Genomic DNA, 21,099 nt, shown 5'->3' on the forward strand with positions numbered 1-21,099 from the left:
GAGGAGGGGAGGATCAGGGTTTATTTTTGGGGAGGGGAAGGCTGCTGTCGATGGTGTTTTGACAGGATGACCCCAAGCGGCAACTTCAGGGCAAAAATTAAATAAAATGATGTGAAAATCTGCAGTTCCTCTAATGCTCACTTGAGGCCTCAGATTATGTAATGTGAAACGCTCGTTAGCTCCACTAACAGCTAACGCTCGGACTTCAAATGAAAGTCCACGCATCATTGGCTGACGTCACTGTGGCTACGTCCATCATTTATAGCAGCGTGAAAAAGACTGAAAATAGATTATCATTTATCTGTGATGCAGAAGCTCCACCCACCAGACTTATTGGACAACAGTGTGGGAATCAACTCCTGGACGCCTCTTTGATCTGATGTGTTTGTCTGTGTTTGTTTAGCCAGTGGAAGTGTTGGGAGGAAGACGGGAAACGAGGAAGCAGCAGCAGAGGAAGAAGAAGACAGAGAGGAAGTGTTTGCGGTGGAGCTCCACAAAGGGCCTCACGGTCTCGGGCTGGCACTCGTAGATGGGACGGTAAATATTCACAATCGCTGTTTGTAAATAAAGTAGTAGGCAGGAAGAAGTTTGTTTAACTGATGAGATCGGACACTAATTAGTTCAGACTGCAAACTGCTGGAAAGCTGAAAGCCCTCATTTAATCACTAAATGTTCCTGCAGTCCAGACTTGGGGAGAAGAGCCTCTATAGATCAGTGCTTAACACCGTAATGACACTGTGACAAATAAGGTGCTACAACACAATAAAACTCTTACAATGAACTGAATCTGATGTTTTTGCTTCCTTATGCTTATCCCAAAATACGTAGTTGAAAACCTGATTAGCAGAATGATCAGAAAACACCTAAATTTAACATGTTCCACCTTCACTGGAATATTTGCTTGATTTTCTTCCATTGTCTTTTGGTGTCATTTTTTGATCTGTTGATTCTGACAGAAATCTTTTAAGCTTTGTAATATTTTGTATTCATTAGCAGAAAGAAAAATTCAAATCCTCTCTCGGGAGCTTAAATATCTGCAAAACACTGTAGAAGGACTTTTTCTGCTTTACTGCAGAGCATCTGCAGTGTGTCACCCGTGTTTTGCAGCAAACTTTCAATCATTTTCTAACCACGTCTCTAATGTGTTTCCAGCATCATTTTTTTGTCCTGCTTTTATGTCTTCATGTAGAAAACACCGCTGAGAATGAGCGGCATTTATGTGAAGTCAGTCGTTCCCGAGTCCCCGGCCGCCAAATGTCAGAAACTGAGAACCGGTGATCGAATCCTGGCCGTGAACGGCGTCAGCCTGGTTGGGATGGAATATAGCATGTGAGTGTAAAAGTACAGATGGCAGTTCTCAGGAAAAACACCATCAGTTACTTACTTTTACTTTTTAAAGCCCTTTCTCATTCACAGAGAGACCATTCAGATAGTATTTTGCTGGCAGCAACATCAGCAATCACGCTAAGATTAGCGTCAGTTACTGGTATATTGAGTTTGTGTGTGTTACCGGGTAGGCTAACTAATATATTTATTTAAAGGTTGATTTTAAGTTTTCTTTATCTGTCAAAGACCTGACCAGCAGGAAATGGCAGTTATTAGTTTATGGAAGGATCGCTTGTTTTTCAGGATTAAATACAACCCTGAAGTGTTTTCCTAAGGCTCGTGTGTCTGCTACCGTAAATGATAAATGGAGTGGTTCTTATATTGCACTTTGCTACTCTACCTGAGCACTCAAAGTGCTTTAGACAATTTGCCGCGTTCACCCGTTCCCACCCGTTCTAATATAACATTCATACACATTCATACTCCGGTGGATGCATCAGAGGGCAACTTGCAGTTAGTATCGTTCCCGAGGATATTTGGCATGCACCACAACCTTCTGATTGTTAGATAACCTGCTCTACCTCCTGAGCTACAGCCACCCCCATAGATAACCTGTCATACCTAACTAAATTTATCTTGGCTCGATGAGCTTGACTAATGTATTAAAACAAACATATCGATTGCAATTGTGATATTTGCAAAACCTCAGTCCAACATAAACACATGAAAGACCGAGCAAAGGCAGCTAGCTAGCAATAGGTAAGGACGTCACTGAGGAGTTGGTGTCTGATTTCAGATGTAAGTCTATTTGGATGTCGTCAACGTACAATTGATTAGCAGTGCAAAGTTTTTTAAAAGGTTGATCTAAGTGGTAGCACATATCATGGAAATAGAAGTGGACCCATATCAGAACCTTGAGGTACACCACAGGTCATGTAGGCCATTGTTGTTACCAAAGCTGACTTTTTTTTTAACAGCAACAACAAAACATATGATAAACGGTGCTTAATAAAACATATATCATGCAAATAAAGTATAAAAAAACACAAAAAAGAAAATCATATGAAGAAAACTTAAGACATTTACGAAAACAGTTCACAAATTAATGTGAGGTATCATGTAAATCGCAGCACTGTTTGTATTTTTAATCTTTTGACTCTAAATATAAACCATTTAAATAGAAAATAGCAAAAATCTAAAACACGTCATCATGGTATCACGGTAAAGCAAAAGGCTCATCAACTAACTTCCAACTTATTGTGTTTTCATTTCAGTGGACGGGAACTGATTCGCTCATCCGGAGACATACTTAAACTTCTGGTTGCCAAGATGGACTCCAAAACAGGCATCAAAGCCTCCACTTTGACAACGTGCTGAAGGAAGAGCGCTAGTGGACGATAAAGTGCAATTTGGGAATACCGGAGGGCGTGAACTTCATCCTTTTTGCTTCATCCCAAAATCAGTATTTCTCACAGGATGGATTTCCCCAACCAAAGGAACACAAACCTCCTCCTTTTTGTTTGTGACTCACTGTCGGATGGAGACAATCAAACTGAACTCAGACTGTAGGCGCTTTGCTGGCAGGCGGAGGGGAAAGACAAGTTTTAAAAGCTCTTTTTTTTTCTTCACCAGCTTCTAAAAACAAACTCAAAAACAGTGAAAGGGGGAGTAAACCAGCCTCCGAAGCGCGCCGCCAAGCCGCTCCGTGATTCCTCACGTCTGGCTTCAACTGGAACTATTTCCAAATTCATTTTTAAATTATATCTATTTAAAAAAACTGTGAAGCTTTATATGTTACACTCCAAAACCAAAATATGTTACCCAGTTGTTTACTTTGTTAGAGAGACGTATCTGCCTGTGGGCATGTCTCAGATTCAGATAAGTTTCCAAAACAAGGAAAATTGTCTTTGTGTTGCACCGTTTGTTTCATCGCAGGAACGACTGAACATTAACCCTCAGTTTTCTGCTGTTTCAGGTTCTTCCTTCTATAAGTTCAACATCAGTCTGCTGCTGTAACACCATAAAATATTATCAGTCGTTTAAAAGTAAAATCTAATTAGCACTTGTAGCGTGTTACTCATTTTTCCACACACATAAAAAAGCAGGTAAAGGTGTGTTTGGTTTCTTTAACTTGCAGGCAGATCTTCCACCGGGCAGGTTATGTTTCTGGGTTAAACACTAACTCGTGCTTTAAAGCAGCGGTTCTCAAACTATCTCTAACACATACGATTCAGGGAGAGTTATTGCGAGGAAACTTTAATGTTACGGATTATAGGAAAGTGGAGCATGAGGTGGATCAGCATGTTGTGTAGGAAGCATCATGGTTAAGAGAAAACTGACTCTAAAGATGACATTTTTGATTGACAAGCCATTCTTCCAACCCTCATTTATGTCTATAAGTTGTGGGTAGTGACCCCTCAGAAGAAGAAATGTACTTCCTTCTTAGGTTGGCTCAGTCTTAAACATGTGGTGAGGAGCTCAAAGTAGAGCCACTACTTTATGTCATAAGTAGCTGTGGTGGTGCAAACATTTGATCAGGCCTCCCTTTGGAAGTTTTCCAGGTAAACCCAATTGGGAGAGGATTGTGGAGTAGACTAAGAATTCCTTGAAGAGATTATCTATTTCTTCAGGCCTGGTGACGCCTCAGGATCCCCCAGGAGGAATGGGAACATTTTATTGGGGTAAAGGGTTTCTGAAATACCTTGCTTAGTGAGGGTCAGTAAACTTCAAATATCTTGTTGACTCTCCCCGTGTCAGTCCGCTGACTTTAAGTGATTTGAGCTGTTTAGAGCTTCGTTAAAGAAAACAAGAAGCCTTGAAAGTAGGTCCAGAGGAAGCGGATGACATGGAGGAGATCCACTTCAGGGTAAAATGAGAAACAGCACCAGATAGCCTCAAACCAAAGGCAGTTAGGGTCAGACACATAAAACAAGTGGCCAGGGTTAGGAAAAAAAAAACTGCTGGGTCAGCTTCAAGTTAAATTGCAGGTTAGGTTTAGGCACTAAAACCAAGTGGCTGGAGTTGGGATTAACCATGAGGATCTTTTTTAGGCTATAGTTACGTTGCATCTTTGACCTGTTGGGCATATACGGTGAGATCGGTAACTTCTTCTGGTTTAGACTAAGTCAAAGTGGTTCACCAGGAAGTTAAGAAGTTAAATTAAGACAAAGTCAGAGAATCACAACTGGCACTGCAGGTTTTATTTATCAGTTATTCCACAGCTTATTTTCTTTATATTTTTGCTGTACAAGATGGTACAACCCTTGTTTGTTAAGGTGTGGACAACCAATTAAAAAAACTTGATTAATTTTTAGAGCTACTTTTTTATTTTGTATTAACTGATAAAAATATGTAGGTTGTGAATCTTTGTGAGGCACGTCAAGAGAAAAAGTTTGAGAACCGCTGCTTGGAAGTTTCGCTGCAATCCAGAGAAACAGAAAAAGAAGTTATTCGTAATCATAACCACAGTGAAGCCTGATCATCTTTATTATCAATTATTCTACAGGTTATTTTCTTCATTGATCTTTCTATAAAACAATAAAAAAAACTAATGAGTCCAAACCTAAAGAATATTTTCTTTTATTTACTTAAATGAAAAGCTGTTTACGCGCTACAGAGTCATCTGTAGCCTGCCTACAAAGAGGTCAGGGTGACGTCGTACACCTATTCCACTTACTGATACATGACCCACATCATGATAGGATCAGTTTTTCAGAAGAAAGCGCAGCAGAAGGGGCCTCGTCTGAGGCGCCCGCACTCAGTCCAGCCTTGAAAATATGAAGGAAATTAGCACAAAGAAAAGAGAAACGCAGCTACTTTAACCAACATGTCGAATACCAAACATGATGCATGGTTCATGTTGTCTTCATTTTTTAAGTCAACACACCATTAGCTCATTTAGACTATTTAGCAGATTAGCGTCACACATTTTCCTACACAAACGCCCTGTTTGTCCCAGCTTCTTACTGGGATAGTTTATTGGGATTTTGGCACCATAGATGTCGGATTGTGGCCTAAACCATGCAGAGTATTCCTGGTAGTTTGAAGCAGATTTCTTCCTGCTGTGTTAAACATGGAAAAAAAGTAAAGGCACTAAACTTCATATGTGAAAGCAACTTAAAAGTTAAAAAGCTTTTGGGAACATGACAGTACACATTTTATGAGGTATTGGGTTAATTGCCTCATTAATGCGGCTCTAATTACAGTTTAGTTTCCCTCCAAACCGCAGAGCTCAGGCCAAAAATAAAAATGAGACATTTAAATTCCAGAACTTCTCCAAACTCCTCTGGAAGAACTCAGTTTATTAAAGGAAACATAAACCCGACTTTGTTCTGCTCAGCATTAACGTGTTCAGCTGGTTTAATGAATAAAAGCATAAAACATCTGATGTAAAAAAGAAAACTGCTGCAGAGCTCGAACACCTGACGTCTGTCTGTGTTTTTCATCTTAAACTATTCTGTTTTGTAATATTTATACTGCGCAGTATTTTTGAGCCTGTGGAATAAATATTATTTTGACTTGGAAAACCTGTCTCTTATGCTCATTTTACGGTCTGTTTCCTTAAATCGGGCCTGTGTTAGTAAACAGGACGAGGAGGCTTCGGGGTTGAAGCTGGGATGTAAAAGCTGGGCTGGGTGGAGCAGCAGTAGGAGGAGGAGGGAAGCTGTGGGGTGTGGTAGCTGCATGGCACGCTTTGGTGGCCACTGTTTATAGCGGCTCTGCGGTTTCCACCAGCCAGGCACTTTCCACTGACTCCAGCATGGCAGCGTTCAGCCAGCGAGGCCCTGCGGGGAAAAGCGCCACTCTGACCTGGTGTGAAGATTTGTACACGCCGGCTTAAACTGCGTCCCTGAGGGTGTAATTAAAGCACGAGCTGACCGCGAGGTGCTGAGTGAGGCGCTCCCTGCAGCTTTCTTACATAAATCCTCCTTTAAATGTTGCTGAGGGTTCACTCGAGGAGCTCATTAGCTTTCATTTATGCTTTGTTTTAATTTTTATTTCTTAATTTAGTTTGTGCGAATTTCAGTTCTTTTTAATAATAAAATGGGAAGACCTGAGTGAGGTTAGAAATAGATATTACTGTTATTCCAGTCTAAATAAGCATGAGGCATCTATCGCCATGTTTATTAACACTAGCAAACAAAAAGGGGATACTGAAGACATCCCTGCATATTTTTGTATTTTATGAGCAGCAGAAAACATCTTCTATTAAAACTGGTTAGCCGACTTACCAAATTACTTGATTTATGGTACTAAATTATGTATAATAAAACAGTACTGTTGTATCCATCAGTAAAGCTGTAAAGCTAATATTTACTTTAGTAACTGCCAACATGGGGGTGGTTAGCCAGCTAGCTGTCACTGAGGTCATCATGGGCATTAATGTTGTGGTAATTTGGGGCTTTTAATGATTTCTTCAAGGTGTTCTTTTTCCAGGGAGAAATGGCTGCACAGCATACATCTTTAATGACTAAAACAAAAACAAGAACTTGGTTCATGAGTTTGAATTCATTTGGGATTTTCTCTAACCCACACAGGTTCAAATACATGTACATATATATACATATATATATCTTCTGGCAGCCATCAACAGCCTTCTGGATATGTGTCTACTTTACGTGGCAGACTTAACAGAGATCATATAAATTGGTTGGTTTGCTGCTAAAGACCTGATTTTTAAGCGTAGTCCACTCATTTTCAATAGGGATGAGGTCAGGGCTTTGGGAAGGCCATTCCAGAAGCTCAACATTAGCTTGTTTTATGTTTGGGATCATTGTCTTCTTGGAACACCCAACTGTGTCCAAGTTTAAACTGTCTAGCTGTTGTTGATGTCTCTTGCAACCCATGATTACGACTGGCGGCGAAACAGCCCCAGAGCGTAACGCTACCACCACCATGCTGGACAGTTGGGAAAGTGTTCTTAGGTTTGAAGGCCTGTCATTGTCATTGCGTTGCATTTGCAGCTGCAAATTTCAAGTTTAAAGGGTTTTTCTGGATTTTACAGCAGGGTCTTCTTTCTTGGTCAGCACACTCTCAGTCCGTGGTGATGTAAAACTTGCTTTCACTGGTTTTACAGCAGCGTCTTGAGTCCTGGTTCCTGGGTTGTTCCTGAACATCCTAACAACTTTTCATATTCCAGACTTTGGCAAAGTGATGACTCATTCACATAATGTGTTCTTAGGTAAATCTACAATTCCCCTTAGCTCTTCTCTGAGCTCCTTGACTTTCCCATTGTTCTGAATATTTGTCAATCCAATGAATGTTGTCAAAGAAATTGTTTTCTGGCAAAGAGGAACTACCAGCTGTAGTCAATCAGGACCCCAATGAGAAGTTAATAGCTTTGGACTTGTCAGGATAATATACTGTAGAAAACTCAGCAACCACTTATTTAAAGATTTAAGTGAGTGTATGGTGTATATTTGAGCCTGTGTGGATTAGGAAAATCCATATTAAACATGTGCACCGAGTTTTTGTTTTAATAAAGTCATTAAAGATGTCTGTTGTGCAATCATTGCATCCAGGAAAAAGAGGATCCCTGATAGCCCAGAATGAACACAACATTCATGTGTATGATTAGGGTGTGTTTACTTCTGACCTCAACTATGTGTGACATTGGGTGCTGTTCGAAGTCACCTTTGTTGTTGTTATATTGAAACTCAAGCATATAACAAAACTGGTCTCTACAGTAGGTGTAGGTACCTCCAAACAGCTTTGTAATTCACAGACCCCGATACGATGTAGAATCCTGCTTCGACCTGATGTAGTGGTCGTAGTTGAGGATGGGACAGTCTGTAAATGGCAGTCTGTAGTCATAATACACGGTGGCCTCTGGAGGCCTCTCCTCTGGCCCTCCTTTGAAGCCGCACTCCTCCAGCGTGCTCTCCAGGGGCAGACGGGCCTCCTCTGTTGGCACTCTGCTACTGAAAACCTCCAGGCTTGAGGTGTGGATCCCAGCTCGGTCCTCGATCGCACTCATCAGACCAAAAACTGTGCGGCTGCTCGATAAAACCACCTCAAAGTTTCCAGGGTGCGCTGTGGACGAGGTGAAGGGGATCAGTCGGACACTCAGACGGATGAACCTGGAGGTTTGATGACGATGAAAATTTAGTTTGGGGTTTAGACTCTATAAAACTATGTGGCTACACTACATATATATATATACAGTTAAGCCCATAATTATTCATACCCCTGACAAATTTTGACTTAAAGTTACTTTTGTTCAACAAGCAAGTTCTTTTTTGAGCAGAAATGACACAGGTGTCTCCCCAAAGATAATAAGACGAAGTACAAGAGGCATCATTGTGGAAAAAAATATTTCTCAGGTTTTATTTATATTTTAGCAAAAAGTATCATGTCCAGAATTATTCATACCCTTCTCAATAATCAATAGAAAAAAGCCTTTATTGGCTATTACAGCAATCAAACGCTTCCTATAATTGCAGACCAGCTTTTTGCATGTCTCCACAGGCATTTTTGCCCATTCATCTTTAGCAATGAGCTCCAAATCTTTCAGGTTGGAGGGTCTTCTTGCCATCACCCTGATCTTTAGCTCCCTCCACAGATTATCAATTGGATTCAAGTCAGGACTCTGGCTAGGCCACTGCAAAACGTTAATGTTGTTGTCTGCTAACCATTTCTTCACCACGTTTGCTGTATGTTTTGGGTCATTGTCGTGCTAAAATGTCCACTGGTTCCCAAGGCCAAGTTTTTCTGCAGACTGCCTGATGTTGTTGTTGAGAATCTTCAAGTATTGCTCTTTTTTCATGATGCTGTTTACTGTGATTAGGTTCCCTGGTCCATTGGCTGAAAAACACCCCCAAAGCATTGGGTTCCCACCACCATGTTTGACAGTGGGGATGGTGTTCTGTGGGTTGAAGGCTTCTCCTTTTTTATGCCAAATGAAGGCAACATCATTGTGACCAAATAATTAAATTTTTGTTTCATCTGACCATAACACTGAAGACCAGAAACCTTCTTTGTCCAGATGAGCATTTGCAAAGGCCAAATGAGCTTTTGCATGCCTTAGAAGTGCCTGGAGAAGTGGCGTTTTCCTTGGTCTGCATCCGTGGAACCCAACAGTGTCCGTTGGACTGTCTGCCTTGAGACATTGCCACCAGCAGAGCCCAGATTCACCAGAATGGCCTTGGTGGTGATCCTTGGATTCTTTTTCACCTCTCTCACTATTCTCCTGGCCAGCACAGGTTTCACTTTTGGCTTCCGACAACATCCTCTGAGATTTTCCACAGTGCGGAACATCTTGTATTTTTTAATAATACTTTGCACTGTAGCCACTGGAACTTGAAAACATTTGGATATGGCCTTGTAGCCCTTTCCTCACTTGTGAGCAGCCACAATGCGCAGCCGCAGGTCCTCACTGAGTTCCTTTGTCTTAGCCATGACTGTCCACAGACCACCTGCAGAGAGCTGCTGTTTTTCACCTGTTGGGTTGATTCAAACAGCTATTCCCAATTAATCAGGGTAATTAGGATGCTTTAGAACAGCTTTGACTATTTGGAATGGATGGAACTTTGGATTTTCCCAGAGACTGTGACAGTTTGTGAAGGGTATGAATAATTCTGGACATGATACTTTTTGCTCAAATGTAAATAAAAGCTGAGAAATATTTTTTTTTTCACAATGATGCGTCTTGTACATCATCTTATTATCTTTTGGGAGACGCCTGTGTCATTTCCAGTCACAAAATAACTTGCTAGTTGAATAAAAGTAACTTTAAGTCAAAATTTGTCAGGGGTATGAATAATTATGGGCTTAACTGTATATACCTATATATACAGAAGATGGCTCAAAGGTTGGTTAAGTGGTTTTAAAAGTCCATGCTTTCTATCCAGCAGGGGGCGACTGCTGTGGTATTATGAATAATGTGAGAATCTTGTCATTTGATTTAAAGCGTCCTGATGAATTTATGGTCTGAATCCCTGGTTTTATGTCTGAATGGTCGTCATCATTATAGTAAATTAGGGAATAATTTAGAGCACAGCACTTTCATTTGCCATTTGTGACCTGTTGCCAACTAACCTGATTAGGTACAAAATGTTTCTCCCATTCTTTCTTTTTAGCATAACTTAGTTTTCCAGCCGTTATACCGTCCCCATCCCAGTGTTTTTTAAGGTGTTTTTCGAAATGAGCCAAATGTTTTTCATGAAACATTAAAATATCTCAGTTTAACCATTCGATGTGTTTTCCGTGTGAGATGAGATAAACAGAAATGATTAATCTCTAGCTTTTGTTAACAGCAGACAGAACGCATCAAGGCTAAATGCAAATACTGAAAATACTGCAAAAACATGTTTGTTTCAGCATCTTAACCACACGTCCGAGAAGCAAACTCCAGGCCTAAACCCCTGGAGACTTTCCAGACACGGCATGCTGTTTGCTAATGTAATCAAGCAATCAGTGGGTTTAAATAACATCAACATGTAGAAATGTAATGTTTTTGAGTCTAAGTCTAATTTTATCAAACCAGTGTAGCAAAAGAGGGGAAAAAAGTTAATTCAATTCAACTCGGGCTGTGCACACTATGTTATGTGTGATTTACTGCTAAAACATCCTTCTGTGGCACAGGAAAACAATCACAGCTGCCAGGTCAGAAAAAGGCGACGGCACCTGTCAGCGGGCCAGCTAAAGGTCGCCCCGAGTCCTTTGTTTTCAGAGCTGTTGAGGCTGCTTGTGTCCCGATGTTGTAATTTTGGGCGTCTGAGTTACAGGAGTGGAGTCACAGTGTGATTTACAGCTGAGGGTCAGGAATAACTCAGCCTGGTTAACCTCACTCATGGAGTTTTGGAATGAATGTCAACACAGCCTGATTGTGTTTCCCAGGAGCTGCCCAGTTTGTCCCAGTGCAGCCACAGAAACTGTCGAAACTGCTTTTCACCGGGACATGTCTGATGTCTGTCTGGCTTTATGATATTTTAAAACCAGCTGCTGCTCCTCCCACTTACTCTAAAAACAAGTCAGAGGGATTTTGTGGCTTCATGTCTGCACTGTATGCAAATATTCACATATTCAAATGTACCATGATCAAAGTAAAAAAGTGGACTTAACGTTTTAAAATGTAAAGTGAAACGACTTGTTGAAGTGGAAGTAAAAAGCGAAATATTTCAGTCTATTTGAGCAGGAAATAGAAGTAAGATTAAACTGAAAAATCTCAGGCGTGAACATTTTGTGCTTTTCTATCAACAGACTGGTCTGAAGTGATTCAGTTGATGATATTTGAATTTCTATCACTCTGATTTTTTAGTTCATCAAATGAAAATGTGCTTGGAAACTTTTTTTAAAAATTATTATTAATGTTAACCTGCAAAATAACTATATCAGTTAGCTATATGTACGTTTAAAGTGCTCAGAAAATGAACTTTAGTAAGTTTACTTAATATAGAATATAATATAGAACTTTAGTAAGGTTGTCTTTATATTGAAATATGTCAGTGTAAAATGTTTTATATTTTTAAAATTGTAAATCTTTTTTTAATCGTTTTCTAGGTAAAAAAAATTAAGTTAAGTTTTAAATTGAAATATAAGGCAAATTTTTCCGCATATTCCACTAAATATTTATATTTATTTTGGTAAATATAAAAATGAGCAGAAATATGAAAATAAGCCAATATGAACAAATAATAAAATTTAAAAACAAATAATAAAATTTTACATAACTTATAAATAGTACAATTTCTGAAAATAATAAAATATTTAACTCTTTTAGAAATGTTAAACTTCAACAAATTACACAAACAGGAAAACAAGGTTACATTAATTTATTTTTTTTTATTTGAAAATTTTCCAAATGCTAAAATCAGCTAATTTTGCCAAAATAGTAAACTTGAGAAAACTTTACAAACAATAAAACTTTGACATTTTTCAAATCATACAAACTTATGAAACATCACAGTTACATCTGCAACGTCTATTTTTGTGTATTTGTAAAACACGCCACTGATTATTTTATTTGCAAAACTGCATTCACCTTTACTTTTATCTTTATAGAATGAATGTTCTGTTCATATAATATAATATTACACATAATGAGCTAAATACCTCTGGGTTTCAGTGTTTTGCCGTCTCTGCTGATGTTTTAAATTTTCTGTCTCCACTGGTTCTTGTCTTTTTATGAAGTCCTCTGTTATCTGAGCGCGGGGCTCTGCGCTGTGACTGCGGGAAATAAAATCAAACAAACTCATAAACTTTAAAAAAAAGGAAAAATAATCAAATACTAATAGAGAAATAAGTTTGGTTCACCTCAGAGACTGTATTTGTTTCATCAAATCTTGATAACTAATCATGTCATTGAAGGTCTTCAGCTGCTGAGTCAGCGTGTGGAGCTGAAACTGCTGATAAGGGACACCCAAACTCATCAAACCTGCAGCACAGTAAAAACATAGAGAGCATACACAGAACGTGCACGTGTAAGTGGAGCGCCCTCCTCTGAAATCCAGTTTAATAACAGTACAGCCTTTAGTCATCTGCACCGAGATTCAGACTTTGGGGGGTTGTTTAGTTTTCCTTTTAGAGTTTCAAAGGCCGGATTCACATGGTGCACAAACCATATTTTGCCACATGTGAGTAATTGTCTTTAGGACATGAAAATGTCTTAACACGGTTAGTATAAAAAAGTATAAAATGGTGACCTGCCTGGTAAAAAAAAAAAAGATAAATACAGTAAAATAATAATAATTGCAATGGTTTTCCTTATTTGCTTATAAAAAGCTGATGTTTATATTAAAATGTGAACAAAGTGTCAAATAACATTAACATGAGGACGTGCAATCCCTGCAGGCTTTAATGTTAAAAATGTGATTCCCTCTTTTCTCCTGCAGCTCACAACCCACAAGTGCTGCCCCTCACAAAGCTTCCAGATTCTGGCCAATAAAAAAAGGCTTTTAGGGGGAGACGTTTTAAAGAGGCAGAGACAGTTTTGTTCAGAAGATGAGATGAACTGAGCTCTCTCTCTGTGAATCGTGTGTGATCTATAAACCTGGAAATGAAGCTGTAAATGATCACATTAGATGTGCTGTAAAAGTAATTTATTGATTATTAAGACCTACAGCAGTGTTTCTGTGCTGTAGGTCTTCCCAGTCAGAGTCATAGCTGCGGTGTTATACTGCAGGTCTGCGCCATAATCTCTTTGGAAGTTTACTCAGTGTGTCTGAAGTCAGACTGACAAAAGGAACATTGTCCTGGTTTTGTTTCCCAGAGCCAGCTGCTCTTATCTGTGAGGAGGAGGAGGAGGAGGGGGGTGGATGAGAGGAAATGAGGCTCTGCTGACATTACCAAGAGCCTGATTCACAGTACCCTCCATAAATACTTCAGCACAATGACACTGTGGCATTTAGTACTGACTCACATATCTCCTTCTCCTCTACGATTATCTTTAATTGACACTCAAAGAAGCTCAATAAAAAATCCGAGACCCTTCTCCCATCCTGGCAAAGAAAATCCGGGATTATTCAGGTCAGGGATGATGGATTACCCACCTCAAAGTCCTTCAGGCTGACTGATCCACTTCTGTCTGCGTCACTGCGGATGAACAGCTGATTGATCTGCTGCTGATGATCAGAAAACCACCCGATCAACTCATCCAGGAAGCTCTCAGACTCCTGCTTGTTTGCGTTCACAGAAATCTTTAACCACAGGAAATATCACATTACAGTAAAATCAGTACAACCATAAACTTTAGAAATGAGACACAATGAAAACATAAATAATACAAAATAAAATGAGAAAAATCGGTGTGAAGAATGCATGTGTGCAACATGTTTATTTGCAGCGCTAAACCAAAGTCATGCGGCTCTGGTGTAAAGAGGTAGAACTTCCACAATTTCACCCATTTATTTGGCCCTATCAATAAATATGTGAAGATTTCAGCATGTTTGCAGCTTTTTTCTCTTTAATCTGAGTTTTTTGTATAAGTTGGCTCTTAAAGACTCAGTTTCCCAGACATGGCTTGTTCCTGGTAGTGTTTGGTTATGTTTGAGGAAGAAGACTGTCCTTTGGTTTAATCGAGAAAAAAAAAATTCACGTGAGAAGCAATTTAATTTACATTCAGCCAAAACCACCTTATTTCCTGAAGTCGATCAAACTGCCCCAGATTTAACCAAACAGAACTCCATCTCGATTTTAAACTCGCTGTGATGTGACACTTGCAGGCTTTACAGACCCACCCCCCCACAATGCTGTCTCTGCATGCCATCCACTGGGAAAGTCCATCTTTGTGCTAAACAAGCTCAGTATTTTCTGTGCAAACATTGGCCTGCTTATAGAGGATGCAGGTAACTGTAGAAATATTCTCAAAGTGTTAAGAGTCACAAGCAAATCTGTTTACCCCCAAAGAACCAGGGGCGGTTAACACCGTACTTCCTAGAGGTTCATCTTTTTCCAAGAAATACACGACTCATGTATCATCGAGTAATCGTACATCTTCAGAGCAGACACATTTTTCACAGCCTTCTGCTTCTTCTTTATCTTTGTTGATGTTCTGTTTGAGAGTGAAACTTTGTGGTGTTGGGAGGTTTCTTACGTTTTTTAACTTTTTATGCTGATTTTTGGTGTGTCTCACGTGCTGCTGCTTTTTCTTCTTCATGCCGTGGTTATATGAAGAAAGCTGCCCTCTGAGCTCAGCTCGGTGTTTCCTGTCGATGCCACTGTGGAGGAGCAGATGTTGGACAGTTCAAAGTATCAGTATAATAAAGGTCTACTGCATAATTTAAGGTGGACTTGAGAACTTTTAAGTGTGCTATGGATTCTATAAGAAACAAAATTGGAAGAACTGTCTGTTTCCTACTGAGGATGATTATGAAAACATAAAGTAACAAATCTGGCATGCAGAGCCACAAACAGGCTGGCAAAACTTGATTCTTTACATTCACAGATGTTACTACTCTTTCATCAGCCCTGAAGTGTGAGCATGAAAGAATCCACTTCTAGTGAATTATTAGTGACGGAAAATCCTGGTGCGTTACGTGTTATGACGTTTAGAGAAAACACTGTACTTTTACGACTTCTTATAAAAACCGGTCAGAAGCTATGAGGATGTTTTGCATTGTTTTTCTACTTTCTTTCCAGTTCTTTATGCTATTGTACTTTTGTATTCTGTCTCTCAGTTTTTTGTTTTTTGTTCTCATCTGATCAGAATTCAGGTGAGTTTCTGAATTTATATTTTTAAATTTCCATTCTCTCCGGGGATGACAGCTTACGTCACTGGTATTCTTTCAGCCTTTTCCTGTGACAAACAACTAAACATGATGACACAGAGGCCGAATGAGTATTATTCGCTCATCAGTGACTGGAAACACACCCCAAAAAGCTTAATGCTCTGAAGAAAGCCTGATTTACTGTGCTGTTAAATGGTTAGTCCTGTTCAACCCCAGCAGAAAGCACATCACACCAGCAGAGTGACAAAATAAAAAGGATAGCCAAGATGGTTTTGTGATTACTCATCCTTCCTGCTCATCTTAAACAATGAAGGCAGGAAACAAAGCCACGGTGACCAGTCTGCTGTCTCCAGCTTCCTCACTCCCAGTACTGGTCAGTGCCAGTCACAGGGCTGGGACCTCCTGGGTCCAGATATCAAGCCCGTCCCTCAGATACAGACAGGAAATCCTGTCTGGAGACGAACGTGTATGACCTGGACAGCCAGGAAGATCTCAGTGTGACCAGTTTCAATCACCCACTTACTGAAAGTGTTGATGTATTCACTCAGTGGAGTCAAGTCCTGGTATAAAGTATCAAAAGTACTCGTTATTTGGAGAAAAGAGTAGTGTGAGTGTTGTAACATACATCAAAAAGACCACAACAGTACTGAAGTGAACAACGCTCCACATCATGTTAGAAACCAGTCTTCTGCCTTATTTCAGACCAATCACACCCCCAGCGCCAATGACGCTCCCCAACAGCAGCAGCCTCCCCCTCCACACAGCAAAACCCCAACAAAGCCAAAGTGCTGCCCTAATCTAGTCCACCAGATGCACTACAACAAGCCTGATCCACGACGCCTTCACTGAGGACGTCGACCCGCTGCCACCATCCTGGAGCTTCTACTTCATTTGTAGAAAGATCCACATTTAAACATCTTCTAAAGGTTTGTAAAAGATGTGAAGGACACCTGAAGTTATCTTTCTTCAGATGTCAGAAAAGGTTTTGTTTTGTTTGTAGGAGACGTAGTCCACATGATTTTTATCCAGGAAACTGGGGTTCAACTTTTTTATTTTGTGTACTTTTTAACTTTTAAGTTTAGTTTTCACTCACAGTTTGCCGAGGTTTAGAACAAAACGATCTTGGTAGTTTCCCGACTCTTTAGTCATATCTTATGATTTTGATTAAATATAGTGGACTTGTTTCATACTTATAGATGTAACATCTTTGCTGTAACAAAACAAATTTCCCACCTGTGGGACTAATAAAGGTCATCTTATCTTATCTTATCTTATCTTATCATAGATGCCCCTGAATCCCCCTGTGAAACCAGTTAACGAGCTCCTCCTCTCCTCTGATAAAAAATAGGTGGCGATACAGTTCGTACACTGATGATACGACTCTGCCTGATAAGTCTGCACCATCTTTTTTATGTTATGTTAATATACTGAAATCCCTCCGAGGGTCAACATGAAACACTGAACCGTCTTTGAATGAAGAGCTTATTTTATTTTCTGTTTTTTCACAGCTTCCTTTGAGGAAAATGTGACACATGTTGAGTCTTTGATCTCCCGTCCCATAAAAATCCTTCTGGTCTCATTCATATTTATGCCTTGGATCGCTTCAAAGTGCATTTCAGGTTCAACCAGCCTCTCTGGTGCGCTCTTGGTATGTGAGGGCTGCCATTAAGACAAATTCAAGAACACATTCATTCACTTCTGCACAAAGTTATGTATTAACGCAGCCCCGGGTAGCAGCAGTGATGACGTTATGGGCGAAATGCTCAAAGCAGCTGACCAGGGGCGGATCTAGAAGGGTGGCATGGGGTGGCAAGTGCCACCCTAAAATGATCCCTTGCCACCCCAAGTGCCACCCCAGTTTTGCATATGACAGTGTTGTTTATTAAAATAAGACAGCATTAACAGTTTGAGCGTAGTTACAGTCAACAGTGAATATAAATGCTCAAACTGAATATATTGCATAGTGTTCCTCCCCTCTACCATTAACAAATGGTTCAGCCCATAGTAGGACCAGTTTTTTTCTTGTTTTTAGTAGCAAGCGATGCTTATGATTGTGCCAGAGCACATTTTGAACAACACCATGGGAATTTCGGATTTTACACAGGTGGTTGGATGTTACACTCTGGAAATGGAAGGAAGGTGAGTGTTATTAACCCTCTGTGGTCCACGGACACACTGCACCTCCAAATCACATGACTGATTTAAGCTGACGCAGCAACAAGCTGCAGCCACGCCGAGTCTCTATTTCAGCCCACATTGAAAGTTCGGACTTCAAAGTTTTTAAATTTTAATTACAGGCCAGTAAATCCAGAGTTATGATAATATATATAAGCCACGCTTTTTTCTAAAAACTGTCGTCACGTTTTTGTTTTTTGTTTTTTTTGTGTGTGTGTGGGTTTTTTTTAAGCGTTTTCTAAGGACAGCGTGAAAACAGTAAAGAAAGAAAAAGCCACCTCTTTCCTATTGGTGGAAAAATGTAGCATGTCGACCAATTAAAAAAAAAAAGTTGACACGTGGGATTTGGTTGTTTAGGAAAAGTTTTGGGAGTGACGGCAGCGAGACAGAGTGAGTGAGAGAGAGAGAGAGAGAGCGCGAGTTTTTAGATGTGGGAGATTTGTGACGTTTAGTGTGGAGTGTATAGTTAGTGTGTTGTGTTGTCTCGTGTAGTTGTTCTGTTGTGTAGTCGTTTTGTTTTGTGTGTCAGTGAGGGCACTAATGAATGTCACAAAGGCACATTTGCAATATAAACACTGTCACGAAGTAGAAAACCAGCGGAGTGATACACCTCCTGTTGTCAGGCCTGCAGGTTTATTACGGTGTTCTCCTCTGTCTTTTGGTGGACCAACAATGTTTTTACTGGCACACCTAATTTGTGGGGCATCTTATGGCAACACCTGATTGTTCTCTCATTTTAGTTTTTTTTTTTTAGCGTTTTTTTTACAGTAAAAAAAATACTACTAGGATTTTAAGTTCTTTGTGTGATTTCAGATCAATAATACTAATGCAGTATGTCAGTAAAAAACAACTACATTCAGTTGAGCTGAAAAGAATGATCCCAAACAAAAAAAGGCTTTGATTTTGCCACCCCATTTGATTTCTTTGCCACCCTCATGCCACCCTAAGAAAATTTCTCTAGATCCGCCCCTGCAGCTGACATGAAACTATCACAAATCAAAACGCAGAAGGTTTAATCAGACACAAACCGAGCTTCTTGTCTTAATGTTTATACTTCACTCTTTGAACAAACATTGGATTTTGACTTTAAGGTCAGATATTCTAAGCAGTGCACCAAAGGGAGGTAAAAGGATCTGCTAATAACATGCTAACCTATAAACAAAGACAGCCAGTTAACTTCAATTCAGACAAATACCATCTACTACGAGAAGGGCACAGACAAGCAGGTCTGATCTGGGGGCAGATAACCCACCAAGCAAAATGAACAGAGTGGTGTGGGGTGATGTCCCAGCCTCAGTTACTGTCTCTATCTGCCCCCAGGTGCAGCCCAGGATTTATGCTCCAAAGCACCCCCATCGGGGAGCTCTGGATGTTTGATTTGGCAGAGTTTTAGCTCCCTGACCCAACCTGAAATCTGTGAATAACACCTGACCGTTGGGATCTGTAGAAGAACAGTTATATATGTTGACATCAGGCCATGATTGGTCTGTAGGTCAATGAAGTTACTCCCTGCAAGGCTGCAGCTGTTTACAGTATTAAAGTCAACGGGAAGAATCTGACTCACAGCCAACTGTGGTACAGAAAATCCTGAAGTAAATTGGCACCTGAACAACATGTTTTGGGTATGCAACTTTCCCAGACATGTTCAGTCCTCCACGGAAAAAAAAACCAACCCACCACTGTGTAACTTCACGGTGACGGAGCTGCGCATAGGTAGAATTCTTTTCTGTTGAAAAGAAAACTGAAAATGTAAAAGCTGAAAACATTTCTAATGTTCTCAACATAACAGAACATCTTTATATGGCATGCCCTCTTTTCCTTGATAGTGTTGGCTAAAGGACAAACAACAGCACGAGCAGCGTATAGAATAGTTGTTCCACAGTTCGTGACACTGCCCCCTAGTGACAGTAAACAGCTCTAATATGTAGATGACCGTGAAAAGCTATGTGTAGGCTCTGCTGCACAACCATTTACATATCGCCACATATTTCAGTGTGTTATGTCAACAGGTCCTCATCCCAACGCGTAACATACCAACAATGGTGACAAATGATCAGTATGTTACGCGTTCGGAGGCACGAGAGCAGGTTTGCATGAATCTGTAAATGTGTTAAGACTATGGTTAGGGCTGGAATCCACTATGTGAATGTGTTACAGTTATGGTTAAGGTTAGGAGTAAGGTTAGGGTTAGGGCTGGAATAAAAAGCCACAAAGCCACGTTGGGAATGATAATGCTCTGGTTATGCTAGTATAAAGTCGGTCCTGTAATGAATTGCAACCTGTCTTGGCTGTACACCAACTCTGGCCCACCTGGATAGTCTCCAGGACCCCCGTCACCATGAACTGGATAAGAAGTCAAGAAAATGGATGGATGAAACAGATCCGATACTAAGAGGAAACAAGAAAGAAAATTATATGACAATCGAATTGTGATGTTGCAGAGCTCCGTCTGCTGTGTAGTTTTCAGAGGATTTTGTGCTCTCTGCCGTTTTCATTATGGACTGATACCTGATGAATTTAGTTTCACCAAAGACCACTGTGGGAGATGAGAATCACAGAGGGTCGACCTGTTAGACTGAACTGAAAATGTTTGTCCCCTTTATGCAGTTTGGACCAAAACCCGTCATGTTAAAGAACAAAGCGTATTGTTCATCCTTTATATTGTTTGGCCTCAAAATATTAAATCCCAGTTTGTTCCAGACATAAAATTAATGTAAATACTTTTTCAAAATAAAATCTAAATGAAATGTCTGAACACTCAATATAAATGTGTGTACGGGAACTTGCAGGATGAATCTGAAGTACTTTTATAGTTTAATTATTTAACTGCTCTCAAAAATAGAGAAAAAAAAAACAACCTTTGCAAAGGTTTTTTAAAAAAAATCAAAATAATCCCCAGCAGATACAGAACATTTTTATGAAACTCAATTTAATATAAATAACTACAAAGTTTGAGTATTGAGTAAAAAATGTGCCAGTTAATGATAAAAGTGTTCACAGTAACATGTCAGAGAGCTGTGACCTGTAAGCGCTGTACGCCCTGAGGAGAGAGTAATCCCGCTTATGTCGAACACATGGGTCAAATCTGCAGTTTGGACGCTGAGATCCTGCGAGCCTCAAAATCCTGTCACAGTTTCTCAGATGGAAGAAAACTGATTTTACTCACTTTATTTTAGCTTAAACTCACGGTCACTGCTGGAAATACCGCAGGAGTGTTTGTGTGCAGCCTGTAGTGTTTGGCACCATAAAAAACCTGAAGAGCTGAGTGATTATGAAGTATGCGTGAGCTTATAGCGCCCTCTGTTGAGCTCAGTAAGACCTTGAAGCAGGTTACTCTGACCATTTGTTTATATGATAATTAATTGTGTCATTTGTTAAAACCCACAGGAGCAGTCACTACTAAAATAAGTTTAATTTTACAATAAATGCGCCA

The 21,099-nt window shown here is 39.9% G+C and overlaps 2 protein-coding genes across 2 annotated transcripts in view; one reads left to right on the forward strand and one right to left on the reverse strand.

The window, feature by feature from the left end:
* radil2a (Ras association and DIL domains 2a) overlaps window positions 1-3,508 on the forward strand; it is a 28,640-nt gene extending 25,132 nt beyond the window's left edge. The window contains exons 14-16 of the mRNA XM_003442506.5: window positions 404-537; window positions 1,190-1,329; window positions 2,601-3,508. Of these exons, the coding sequence (XP_003442554.2) occupies window positions 404-537; window positions 1,190-1,329; window positions 2,601-2,703 (377 nt within the window). The 3' untranslated portion in view covers window positions 2,704-3,508. The remainder of the gene's footprint in view (window positions 1-403; window positions 538-1,189; window positions 1,330-2,600) is intronic.
* An 845-nt stretch (window positions 3,509-4,353) lies between these two features.
* LOC112846628 (uncharacterized) lies at window positions 4,354-20,203 on the reverse strand. The gene is made up of 7 exons (XM_025906430.1): window positions 20,175-20,203; window positions 19,946-20,054; window positions 14,858-14,981; window positions 13,815-13,961; window positions 12,580-12,668; window positions 12,379-12,492; window positions 4,354-8,405 (listed from the first exon to the last, which is right to left on the reverse strand). Exons 3-7 carry the CDS (start codon window positions 14,918-14,920, stop codon window positions 8,045-8,047), a joined length of 774 nt encoding a protein of 257 aa, XP_025762215.1. The 5' UTR covers window positions 14,921-14,981; window positions 19,946-20,054; window positions 20,175-20,203; the 3' UTR covers window positions 4,354-8,044.
* Window positions 20,204-21,099: the final 896 nt, after the last annotated feature.

This window comes from Oreochromis niloticus, linkage group LG4 (assembly GCF_001858045.2).
Source record: "Oreochromis niloticus isolate F11D_XX linkage group LG4, O_niloticus_UMD_NMBU, whole genome shotgun sequence".
In the NCBI taxonomy this organism is placed as follows: domain Eukaryota; kingdom Metazoa; phylum Chordata; class Actinopteri; order Cichliformes; family Cichlidae; genus Oreochromis; species Oreochromis niloticus.